Below are 11,930 nucleotides of genomic sequence, written 5' to 3' on the forward strand. Positions count from 1 at the left end.
CTGGAAAAGGGAAAAAATCCTGATCGATTTAACGTGCTCGATTTTAATGGGCCGGCGGCTCGGTCGTATTTCTACGCTCGGGAGGACGACGCCCTCATGGCGAATTTCGACGAGAACAAATACGGAACTCTACCGTATAGAAGATCGAAGGAGAAAACGAACGGTAGATCTCTTCACAAATCCACCGAAGATGTACTCGATAGGACGTTTCGCGAAAAGATCGAGCCCTCTTTCAGAGCCTGCTCCAGCAGTATCGACGTTAGCGACGGATCTTACTTTACGAGAGATTCTCTATATTCGATCGATGCCACCGACGTCATTCTCAGAGGGCAACTCGAGAGATCGCGTCTGAATCTGTCCGCGGTTGATAATTTTTCGCCAACGATCCTCCCACTTAATTCCCGGACCAGACACGATTCTTTCAAATTGGACCATAACGAGGATGAGTCTGGAAAGTATCGGCACGCACTTTTCGCCACCTTGCCGAGAAGAGGAAGCGTATCCAGGGATCAGGTTTCCAATGACTCTCCCAGGCGTCTATCCGGGAACGTGACGTTGCTCGAACCGCTTTACGAGCACGCCGTTAGCGATCCGGTTAAGCCACGGAGTACGGATAACGTGATACCCTGGTGGGAACTTGCCACGAGGAAGTACAGACACCGGAGTTGTCCTTCTCTTCAGGTAAACGAGAAAATGACCCATTTCTATTCGATCGCTATTCGATTAAACGGCCCTGATGGATAATACTAGGACTTTAAATAACGGTAAATAGAATAGAATATCTTTAAATGCTTCGATCGCCAAGGAATAATTATGGAATTATCGATTTGACTTGAAAATAAAAATATGAGCTTTTCAAGCCGTTAAGCGAATAACTCAAATGCGTTTCTCATATATGAACGATATCTCTACCGGTTCTCGTTTCGAATTTTCCCCCGTCCGAAGGGACTTGCCTTATTATCTAGTCTATTCTGAGAAAAACTTTAGGTCCGAATCGTGGAAGGCGTCTTAAGACCCTTCGATTTCACGGATTGTCCTTCGGAAAGACGTGTAAAAAAGAATTTTTACTCAGCTATTTCTAAGGGGGATCCTCCCTTCCTAACACAGGCACATTATCTGCATATATGTCTACTTGCATCTTTTTTTTAGAGATTTTGCGTATTTATTCACGTTGTCCTAATTGCATTCTTTTTGTCGACACTGAAATATCATTTCCTGCGGATAGTTTCCCCGGCGTGATCCTACGTACACGAGAGCGAGCTCCCATGACCTGTATAGCGCTATGAAGGAGAACTCGTACGGTTGCGTCTGATTGGGACTTAGCAGCAGCGAGTAATCTTGTATGTCTTGGCACGGCTCGTAACGCTTCAAGGAATATACCTCGTTCGTCTCACGATACGTCCTCTCTGTACTGATCCTTCTCGATCCGTACGGCATAAAAATTTCTTTTAAAAATTCGAACGAAATATTGATTCGCCTATCTAATGAAACGTTGATAAAAAATCAGTACGTATTTACGTAAAAGTGTTTCGTCGTGTTTCTTCATCGTACATCGAAGGCGAACTGAAATCTCAAAGACTCGCGTTCGAGGTTAATCCCGTAAACGATGCGCGCTCCTCGTTTCTTTTCGCCCCTCGCTCGGTACGAGCTCTCGCTACGTTTTAGATGCGAACAAGGCGTCTCACTATGCACCGCCATTCGTTTTGCTCCTATCATCGGCATCTACCGTTTTTGCCGAAGGTTTCCGGTCCAGTTTTTAGTACTATTCGACGACTCGCTCGCGGCTTTCATTAAGCTCCGTATACAATAAGGCAACACACAACGATTCTTCCCCCCCCCCCCTCCCGAGATCTTGTGAACGCGATAAGCGTTCGTAAGCGAATCTCGAAACGCATAAGAATCTATTTCTTTTTTCTTTTTATTTTTTTTTTTTTTTTTTTTTCTTACAAAAGTCGACAAACGTTCTTTTGTAAAATCTAATCTAATCTAATCTCAGGTAGTCTACTTTTAATAACACGTTGGAACCTTACCTGTGTGCGGCGAATTATTTGTAGTTTTTTTTTCAAAAAGTCAACTTTCACCTTTGTCAAAGTCTATGGACATTTCAAAATAATGATTTTAGTCATTTAGTAACTTTTCTATTCCATTAGATGTTATTATAATTACATACGTATACCGTATTATATGCGCGCACACTCACGCACGCACACACCAATTTGCAATTATTTCTTTTACCGTTTTCGCCGTATCGCCGTCGATCATTGACGATCAATGGCAATGACAATGGCTGTTTCCTCTTTTCCAAGGCTGTGCGTGCGTAAAATATCGTAGCTTATTATTATTTTAGTCAGCGAGTATAGTACGCACCAATGTATGCAGGTCGACGACGGTCCTACGCCTGGGATTTTCTATTGCCACGAGGTAGTAAGATAAGGAATAAAATTGAAATAGGCTTATTTTTGTCAACGTATATTAATAGCAATATATAAAAATATAGTAATAGAAAAGTCATGACATAATAAACGTCTAGACACGACAGACGAATGAAAACATACTTTAAATCGATAATGATTAATTGTTTTGTTTTAGGCACATGTCGTGTCCGCCTTCGAACAATCCCTGTCGAACATGACGCAACGATTGCAGCAACTCACGGCAACGGCTGAAAAAAAGGTAAGCATTCGTAAATGATCGGTAAATTTTCGTACAACCTTTGCTTATCTATAATATAAGGTTTCTAATTCGTCGACGAATTTCAACAAAGACAAAACACGCTCGATATCCGAACGCAATTCTAATGTCAAAGATGCCAGACGTAAAAATTTCAAAGTTGTTGTCGTCGTGGTAATACCGAGAAAAGTATGAAATTTGGCGCATCTTCAGTGATGCATTTGTCAAAATGTTAATAAAGAAAGGTTGCAACCTCCTTGCAACCTTGGACATAATATCTATGTCGATAGCTCGTTGAACGTTAAGTAACCTTTATAAATCTCATTCCCAATGATGCGCTATTAAAATTGAAAAGTCACGCCGGCTAATTAATTCGCACCGAATAGAAAGAAAAAGGAAATAAGAAGAATTCCAAAGAAAAAGAGAAAAATCGCAAATTACGATGTTTCGACGGTCGATTAACCGAATCGTCGAATGATCGAATGATGGACCATAAAGTGCCGCGTTTTAACGCGATCAGCAAAAAATCAAACGCGTTATCCGCGAATAAAAACTCAACTCCGACATCGTCGTCTTCGTTCAAATCCAAAGGATTGATATTGAAAAACAATGGTAGAACGGCGGTCGAAAAGTCTAACAGGGTGGTGTCGGGTAATAAGGAGATCGAGGGATCGAGCAAGTCAAAGAACTCGAAAAAATTGAACGACAGGACGTGTTACGAAAAGCGTATTACGACAACCGTCAAGAATTCGTCGCAAAAAGTCTTCCAAAAGGAGGATAATAATTTAAGAATGAAGAAGAATTTGATTCCTAATATAGCACCAAAGACTTTCTATCGAAATATCAATGTCGGGGAATCGTTGACGATAAGAAAAAAGCCGACGACAAAGGAACTCGACAAATCGGACAAGTTCATCGGTCAGGAAGCGAGTTCCAAATCGATGAGACAATTATTTAGCATAGCCGATTCTTGGAGTAACGATTCCGTAATTAGTCATTCGGATAGTTGCACCTGTTGTCACAATAAGGAATCCTCACCCGTTCGCGGAACGAATGGCGGTATCGCGGATAAGGAATAATTAAGATGATTCGATAAAACGATAGATTTGTTTAAGTTTATAAAGTGAAAATTTGTTTTATTTTTGTCCGTTCCTAATATGCCTCTTGTACAGGATTCCGAATTACAAGAGTTACGTGAAACGATCGAGAGGCTTCGAAAGCAAAGCGCGGAGGCTGGATTGAACAACGGGGGATCAGGCAACAATGGTCGTCGGCACACTCTCGGTGATTCGGATTCCGGCAATACAGGATGCACCGGCGGCGGTGGCGGTGGTGGCGGCGGCGGCGGCGGCGGTGGTAACGGGGGACATCATCAGGGTGCATCGATGGCAAGACAGCTGTCGGCGGACAGCGTCACTTCTCTCAACTCCCTGAGCAGCGCTTGTTCCGCGAGTAGTAGCCATCAGAAAAAGAAGGGTTGGTTGCGTAGCTCCTTTTCGAAAGCATTCTCCAGATCGCGAAAGAACAGGCATGGTTCCGTTTCTGATGCCGAGGATTGTAAGGACGGTGCCAGCGGAGAATTGAGCGTCCCAAATAGTCCGAGGTTACCGACGGCCTCGAAACACGAAACCGCGAGGAATCAAAGTGCTGGAGCAAGGAGCAACGGACAAAAATCACCGGAGCCTGAAAATCCTCTGACCGGTAGTAAGAGTAGCTCGGCTCTTTATAAGAAGGAGGACGAGGATGTGGATGAATTGAAGAAACAACTCAGGGAAAAGGATCTCGTTCTCACGGATATCAGATTGGAGGCACTCTCCTCGGCCCATCAATTGGAATCATTGAAGGACACGGTCATCAAGATGAGAGTAAGTTATCTTCGAGCTTGGCGAAAAATCGCTCGCGATCATTTATATCAATCGATGATTGTGTCCTTTTTACAGAACGAAATGCTCAATCTGAAGCAAAACAACGAACGCCTGCAGCGGCTGGTAACTTCGAAATCTCTTACGTCCTCTCAGTCGTCTCTACCGAGCGATCCCGATAGGCGTTTCAGCATGACGGAGGTGGCCTCGAGCGTTGCTGCCCTTTCGAATGGCGATAGCAGTTCGACTGCCGATCAATTGGAAGATCTCAACGTGCCCGAACATTCGGTCGTACCATCGGCGACTTCGGCTACGAGCGGCGAGCCAGCATTAGACCACGACACTGACGGAAAGAGAATTAACGTTGCCGTCTATCTCGGGAGCGAAAAAAATTTCAATTACAATCTAATATCGGGTAATAATTCGGACAGCGGCATCATCGGCGAGCCTCCGCATTGCATTATCGCAAACGTTTGCATCAGTAACAAAACGAGCTGGGATGCTCTAGACTCGATCGTACGACGATGCTTCAAGGAATACGTATCGAGGGTCGATCCCGTCACGAATCTGGGTCTCGGCGTTGACTGTGTCGCAGCTTATCATCTCGGTGAAGCTTCGAGGTTAGATAAATCTCTTTCGTTTCGTCGTTCTATTAAGCAAACAGAACTGTCTCGAAGCGATTTTATAATCTACTAAGTACACATGCACATGCACGCACGCACGCACGCACACACACACACACACACACACACACACACACACATATATATATATATATGTCGTTCCTTTCAACAGATGTACGACGGATTCTCAGCACCCGGAATTACTACCGTGCGGTTATCTGATAGGACACGTGAAAACTATTTATCTGGTGCTCTCAGGTTACTCCTGGCTCGCGATTGACACTCTGATACCACGCTCTATCGTTCAACGACTAATATCCCTGTTAACGGAACATCGCAGAGTCATCCTTTGCGGACCTAGCGGTACCGGAAAAAGTTACTTGGCAGGAAAACTGGCTCACGCTCTCGTGGACGCCGATACGGACTCGAAAGACGCGGCTGCCGTGGCCACTTTCATAGTCGATCACAAGTCGAGCAAAGAACTCAAGCAATATCTCGCTCATATCGCCGAAAGATGCGACTCTAATGCGGCCGACGAATTGCCGAGAGTGATAATCTTGGAGAATCTTCAACATGCCGCCTCTCTCGGTGAACTTTTCAGTGGTCTTCTCGGTACAAGACACTCGTCCTGTCCCGCGATTATTGGAACCATGAGTCAGGCTACTTGCAGCACCACGAATCTTCAATTACATCATAACTTTAGGTAAACGAAATGCAAAAGCTTCTCATATATCAAATCGTCTTATTTCTCTGGAAATAATAAGGAGTTTACGCATATTAATTATGCGCAAATCTACCTAGGTGGGTACTGTGCGCCAATCACATGGAACCGGTTAAGGGATTTTTGGGCCGTTACCTCAGGCGTAAGCTATTAGAACACGAATTACGTGAATCGGGTGGCACGAGAAACGCAGAAATGGCAGCTGTCGTAGAATGGCTCCCACGCGTCTGGCTACATCTTAATAAGTTCCTAGAAACGCACAGCAGTTCCGACGTAACGATAGGTAAGATCGCTACTTATAGAACGAATACTAATTAATTAATTTCATTATTATCACGAGAGACGCGAACTTTTTTTTTTTAGGCCCTCGACTTTTTCTCTCTTGCCCCATGGAAGTGGCAGGTTCTCAAGTTTGGTTCACGGATTTGTGGAACTATTCTGTAATACCGTATCTGGTTGAGGCTGTCAGGGAAGGCCTAACGTTATATGGAAGGCGAGCAAGCGGAAGTGGAAATGGCGAATCCACATGGGAAGATCCTGCACAATTCATTACCTCCAGTTATCCGTGGATCTCTACGCACGCTGTACACGATGGTAGCGACGCTCTTCTTCGGTTAAGACCCGAGGACGTTGGTTACGACGTCGTTACCTCCGGACATACCTCGGGCGTAGGTGCGTCCAGCGTAAAGAGCCTCGGCAGTACACACAGCGACACCGAAGGAGATCCTCTTGTTTGTATTAGCGAAAGGCTTTACGCGATACCACCATCCTTCCTATTACACATGCCTCCTTTTTTTCTCTCTTTTACAGTTGAACATGCTGATGAGACTTCAGGAAGCCGCCAATTATTCGAGTCCCCATAGCAATGACAGCGATTCCGTCACTTCGCTCGATTCGTCTCATACTCGACATTCGGAGGATCTCAGTTCTTCGACGTCATCGTCGAGAGGCGTAGAATCCGCGCTCTGAAATAAAAAATACGACTCGAGAATATTGTTTAGACGGGAGAACGTTTAGGAAACCATCGTAACAAGATGATTATGAAATTATCGAGATAATTGTAGGTCAAATAATAATCAACAGAACAAGACCCCGGAAGGTGAGCGATGGGTGAGCGATGGGTGAGCGATGGGTGAGCGATAAATGAGCTACGTGATTGCAAAAGTTTTTTTCTACGAAAAAAGTGCCGCATAACGTATCCCGATGCGGCACACATTTCCGACGTGAAAATTAATAATGTTAATTAATGTATAATCATACCAATATTATTATATATTCTCGGCCAATCCAATAACTGTGTATGATACGACTATCGTGCAGGGACTTTCAATTCCCTTTTTCTTCTTTTAATTTCTCTTTATTTCCTTTCGATCTTTTTTCATTCTTCCAAGTAACTAAATTTAAATTTTGCATGCAAAATAATGTCTCATATACATTTAAAAACATCTCTAGTACCTATGGTTGGCCTATATCTAAGTTCTACGTGCATCGAGCACTTTGGTGTGATATTTAATTGAATAAGTATAAATGACAAATATAAGGAGATAATTCCGTGGGATTTTTTCTCTCTCTCTCTCTCTCTCTCTCTCTCTCTCTCTCTCTCTCTCTCTCTTTCTCTCTCTCTCTCTCTCTCACTCTCTCTCTCTCTCTCTCTCTCTCTCTCGAATAGAGATAAATCGTACGGAGATAAATCGTACCGTCTCCATGCAATAATCAATGCTGCCGTTACCGAAGTACGAATTTCTTTTGAACGAATGCATTTCTATGATCGATTTGTTATACGAGAGTCGTGCAAGTAAAGCCTATAAAGAAAAAAAAGTGATATACTCAAAAGTTTTGCTGGTATACAGTATTATCATAGAACGTAGAAATATGGACTAAGCGAAGATGTAGGAATGGCAAAGTCTGGCTATTCCACTCGTCCACTATTTTCAGGTAATCTATAATCTGTGTTTTCTTAGACGGATCTCATGGACGGATGGTTCGATGCAGCATATATGTATTTGTTTCGCACTCGAGAACGCGAAGCAAATTCGAGATAATCGTGCGCGCGAGGATAGTCTATTTATACATACTTTGCTACGAAAGCTCTATTTAATTATAAAAAAAAAAACAAAAAAATGTTACTATATATAATATACACACACGTACGTCTCGGATATACGCATACATACACGCACGCACACACACACACACATACACACACGCACACATACACACACACGCACGCACGCACGCATGCATGCGCCTGACATATACATATACACGATGCATACGCGAATGATGGCGCTAAATATGTATTATGAACAAAAACTGAATAATTATTCGATAAGATATGTGAGTAATTCTGGTCATGTAATGTTGTAAATAAAGTATATAAGGGTTATATTGTGCGACGACGTTGCGGGGGAAGGAGCTAATGTGGAAACTTGACTCAAAGTTTGGTATCATAAGCTTACGAGAAAAGTCTTGTGGTAACTGAAAGTAAAGTAGTCAAATGCTGCAACATTACGCTGACTTGTAGCTTGTTTCGCTCCCACAAGTTTCTCTTTACTGCAAATCCCGACAAGTACCACGAGTTACATTCGCTATACATATTGTACATGTTATCGAACTGAGAATATTCTCAGATCCCAATCTGTGACACGAACTTTAAAGTATGTTAACGATTATACAATCGTATTAACAGGTTTTTTACGTTTGTACCGTATTTATACGCTGTACGGCGCTACATTCAAAATTTATCCAAATAATGGTAATTATTGTGACATAAAATAAACCACATTAAACTCTAATCTTCTAGCATTAAATCATTTTACACATCATTCAAAACAATTGTTTCTTCGTCGATTAAAATATCTTGTGTAAAATACAAAACAATGCACCATACATACGTACGTACGTACGTACGTACGTACGTGTGTGTGTGTGTGTGTGTGTGTGTGTGTGTGTGTGTGTGTGTGTGTGTGCATAACTATCAAATTTATTATACATAGCTGCTGCAAGATTCTTCTACTATTTCAAATCAAACTCTAATATCATAAGTAATTAATCAGATAATTAATTTATATTACATGTTATTTCTTAGTTCATACTACCGATGATCTAGAATTACATTAGAAACATATCTCTTATTCTTTACACAGTATTCAACGACAGCATAAATGGTAAGAAGCCTTCTATCCATAGCACTAAGATGTGCATCTGAAATAAGCGGAAGAACATCGGCCATTATCGTCTCACGAGCAATAAGCTTTTCCAATGACAAACTCAGAGTACCACCAGTGAACATCTTTAAACGATCCCATGTAGTTTTATGTATTCTAAAATAAAAAATGTTAAAATCCATCTGCAAATCTCAATACAACCGTATTATGTCAAAAAATTCTTATACGTACATGCAACACTGATAAAGCGGTGCTAAAATGTCAAGATGATCAATGTCCGGATTACCAAGACTCTTCCCATTGTCTATCAATAATACAGCAGGATTGTGAAAATTGTTTTGCGCTAATTCATAATGATGCCGATCACCATTATCCATTAAAAAGTCAAAAACTGCTGTATCTATTAGATCCAATAGCCTACTTGAAAATTGTGGTGAGTATGCTTTAGATTCTTTGACCTTGTGTAAAAATATAGATATCATCGTTTAGAATGAATGTATGTCCGTAGCACTATGACGGTGACGTAGATCGTATCGTTTTTCTACGTAGAAATATATGATGTATAATCGAAATTCACCTTCTCGCAATAATTATCATCAATCTCCCATGGTGCAAGCTTTTTTTTCTTATACGTTCTCTGCCATGGATGTCGATGTTTTACGAGATGCAAGTAACGTGGTAACCAAAATATCAATGCACCTTCTAAGACATCACCTATCCCACAAACTGGATCGGTGGAAGAACAGTAATGACAAACACCATACAAGCACGTATCATTACCCTCCTGATACATAGTAGTATATAATTCCGGTGTTGCATGCTTGCGAATCTCATTGTTAAGATCAACTGAAATACGTAACGAATTAACAATCATTATTAGTCCAACCGTTCGTTACCAGATTGACATTATAGAAATATATCAGATTTTATTTATCATACGTTTTCGAATAACGGCTAGGGGTACCCTTCGTAAAGCAAGTAACGAAGATAAATGAAATGCCACGATTTCTGCATTATGACGATCTTTTCCATAATAAACCGGTCCACGAATAACAGTATCTCTAGAGTACCATTGCGGTTTAAATACAGCTTTTGCACCATTCTCCAATGTCAGCATAAGTTTCAATTGTGTACCAAGGACAGCATTGTCGGCATGTTTTACCTTTGCTTTCCTTAAAGCATCGAGTATAGTCCCTAATTCTGGAGCCGATGGCGGAATTAACTGGTGAGCATCAGGCCACTATACACACGACGTTACGTGTGAATTATCAGCATCCAATATCTTTATACATGAAAAATTATCGTAAACGTAATGTTAAGCTATTGACAATAAATATTATGACAAATAGAACTAACATTGTTATTAGGGATACTCCATATATCCTCGTGCGCATTGTTCATAACCTTCAATTCGGACAATAGCCGTTCGAGTACGATCAAATAACTCGTATTTTGTTTAAAATACTTTGAAGGTAATATTTCTATCTCCTCTTTAATTCTTTCGTTGATACCTTGACCGACGGATTTTTGCAAATTTCTGCCATTCTCATTTCTGCGCAAAGACGACGCAGAATGCCCTAGAAGATAATTTTCCTCGATCAAAGGTAAATTTTTGAATTGCGACTTTTCTGAAGAATTCTCTACGATTATACGAATAAAATAAATGTTTGCAGTAATCACAAGAATCAAAAGGGCGCCTAGGGCAAGTAGAGCACAACGTCGGCCGATCATCTGCAAAAAGAGAAAAAAAGAAAAAAAAAAAAAAAAAAAAAAAAAAACAATTATAAAAATTTTATGCCTATGTTTTTGCTTTCAATCTTATCTTGATACACGATATATCCAACTTCTACAATTCATTTTTCTTTCGTTAATATTTACCACTAAAGAAGCAGAGAATCTTCGATAAAATTTATAAAGATTCTGTTGATATATAAGGAAGCAAAAATGATTTTTATCAAAGATTACCTATTGTATATAAATTTTATTCATTTTATTAATAAATTTCATATTGTTAACATGATAATAGAGTCATTGCAATACTATTACGTGATGATATTTTTTAAGAAATAATTTATGGAACGATTAAAATTAAAATACTTAATAAAGGAAAAAAAGTGATTGAAAAGAAAATCGATGGCATACCTTTAATTCTTGAGATATCGAAATTAAATACAGCTATCCCATGGGAGGAGACTCCTAGTGTGAAATATTTTTTAAAGAAATTCTTTTTAATGAAATGATCGACTTGGCACAATACTGCAATGATTCACACCTATAGATAATTGATAAAATTCAATATTTGAAGAAACAAGACTGGCCATATTTGATTTTTTTTCTTTTTCAATTACACTTTATCTTCATAAATACCAATACTTTTATGTAATTCTTGAAATGCTTTGCATTAACAAACGATGCCGCAAACAGTAATGCGTTAGCATTAACATCATATGATCATGCTTAATAAATAAAAAGTACGTCTTTCTTTTATTAAAATAAAACTACTTTTGATAAAGTATTTGTTATTATTTCGAATTATATGCGCATCAACGACACTTTTTTGTATCAAAACACTTAATTCACCGATATCACTTCTCGATAAGACGTACTCCATTCGATACGTACGCCATTGTCATTATAGCCGTGTCAGTGCAATCAAATGAATAACTTATCTCACGACATATTTTCACTATTCAGGATATTAAATTGGAGTAACAATGATTTTGATATTAACATGCTTTTATTTAACGAAAGCTTAATTATTCTTTCATACGTGCGCGCGCGCGTGTATATATATATATATATATATATATATATATATATATATATACATGTATGTATGCACTCCGTGAATTAAATAAAAAGAACTGTTGAAAACGTAGGAAACACT

General features: G+C 40.0%; 3 protein-coding genes across 9 annotated transcripts in view; 2 read left to right on the forward strand and 1 right to left on the reverse strand.

Annotated features, from left to right (window-relative positions):
• sick (sickie) overlaps positions 1–8,671 on the forward strand; it is an 83,439-nt gene extending 74,768 nt beyond the window's left edge. For all 6 annotated transcript variants that reach the window (XM_035887918.2, XM_035887920.2, XM_035887922.2 and 3 more), the window contains 7 exons: positions 2,590–2,673; positions 3,843–4,535; positions 4,611–5,152; positions 5,328–5,858; positions 5,957–6,159; positions 6,240–6,607; positions 6,687–8,671. In XM_035887918.2, the coding sequence (XP_035743811.2) occupies positions 2,590–2,673; positions 3,843–4,535; positions 4,611–5,152; positions 5,328–5,858; positions 5,957–6,159; positions 6,240–6,607; positions 6,687–6,845 (2,580 nt within the window). In that variant the 3' untranslated portion in view covers positions 6,846–8,671. The remainder of the gene's footprint in view (positions 1–2,589; positions 2,674–3,842; positions 4,536–4,610; positions 5,153–5,327; positions 5,859–5,956; positions 6,160–6,239; positions 6,608–6,686) is intronic.
• On the forward strand, positions 2,680–3,830 carry LOC146873154 (uncharacterized). Its single transcript, XM_085664669.1, has one exon. It carries the CDS (start codon positions 3,153–3,155, stop codon positions 3,747–3,749), a length of 597 nt encoding a protein of 198 aa, XP_085520795.1. The 5' UTR covers positions 2,680–3,152; the 3' UTR covers positions 3,750–3,830.
• On the reverse strand, positions 7,460–11,823 carry LOC118451430 (glycosaminoglycan xylosylkinase). 2 transcript variants are annotated; one of them, XM_085664668.1, is made up of 6 exons: positions 11,576–11,823; positions 10,400–10,782; positions 9,983–10,283; positions 9,621–9,889; positions 9,275–9,501; positions 7,460–9,199 (listed from the first exon to the last, which is right to left on the reverse strand). In XM_085664668.1, the coding sequence occupies exons 1-6, from the start codon at positions 11,652–11,654 to the stop codon at positions 8,971–8,973; spliced, it is 1,488 nt and encodes a 495-aa protein (XP_085520794.1). In that variant the 5' UTR covers positions 11,655–11,823; the 3' UTR covers positions 7,460–8,970. The 2 variants fall into 2 exon arrangements, with proteins under 2 accessions (XP_085520794.1, XP_035743853.2); XM_035887960.2 differs by lacking the exon at positions 11,576–11,823 and adding an exon at positions 11,186–11,486 and having other exon boundaries at positions 10,400–10,774.
• Positions 11,824–11,930: the final 107 nt, after the last annotated feature.

This window comes from Vespa mandarinia, chromosome 2 (genome assembly GCF_050613455.1).
Source record: "Vespa mandarinia isolate Hongniang chromosome 2, ASM5061345v1, whole genome shotgun sequence".
NCBI lineage: Eukaryota > Metazoa > Arthropoda > Insecta > Hymenoptera > Vespidae > Vespa > Vespa mandarinia.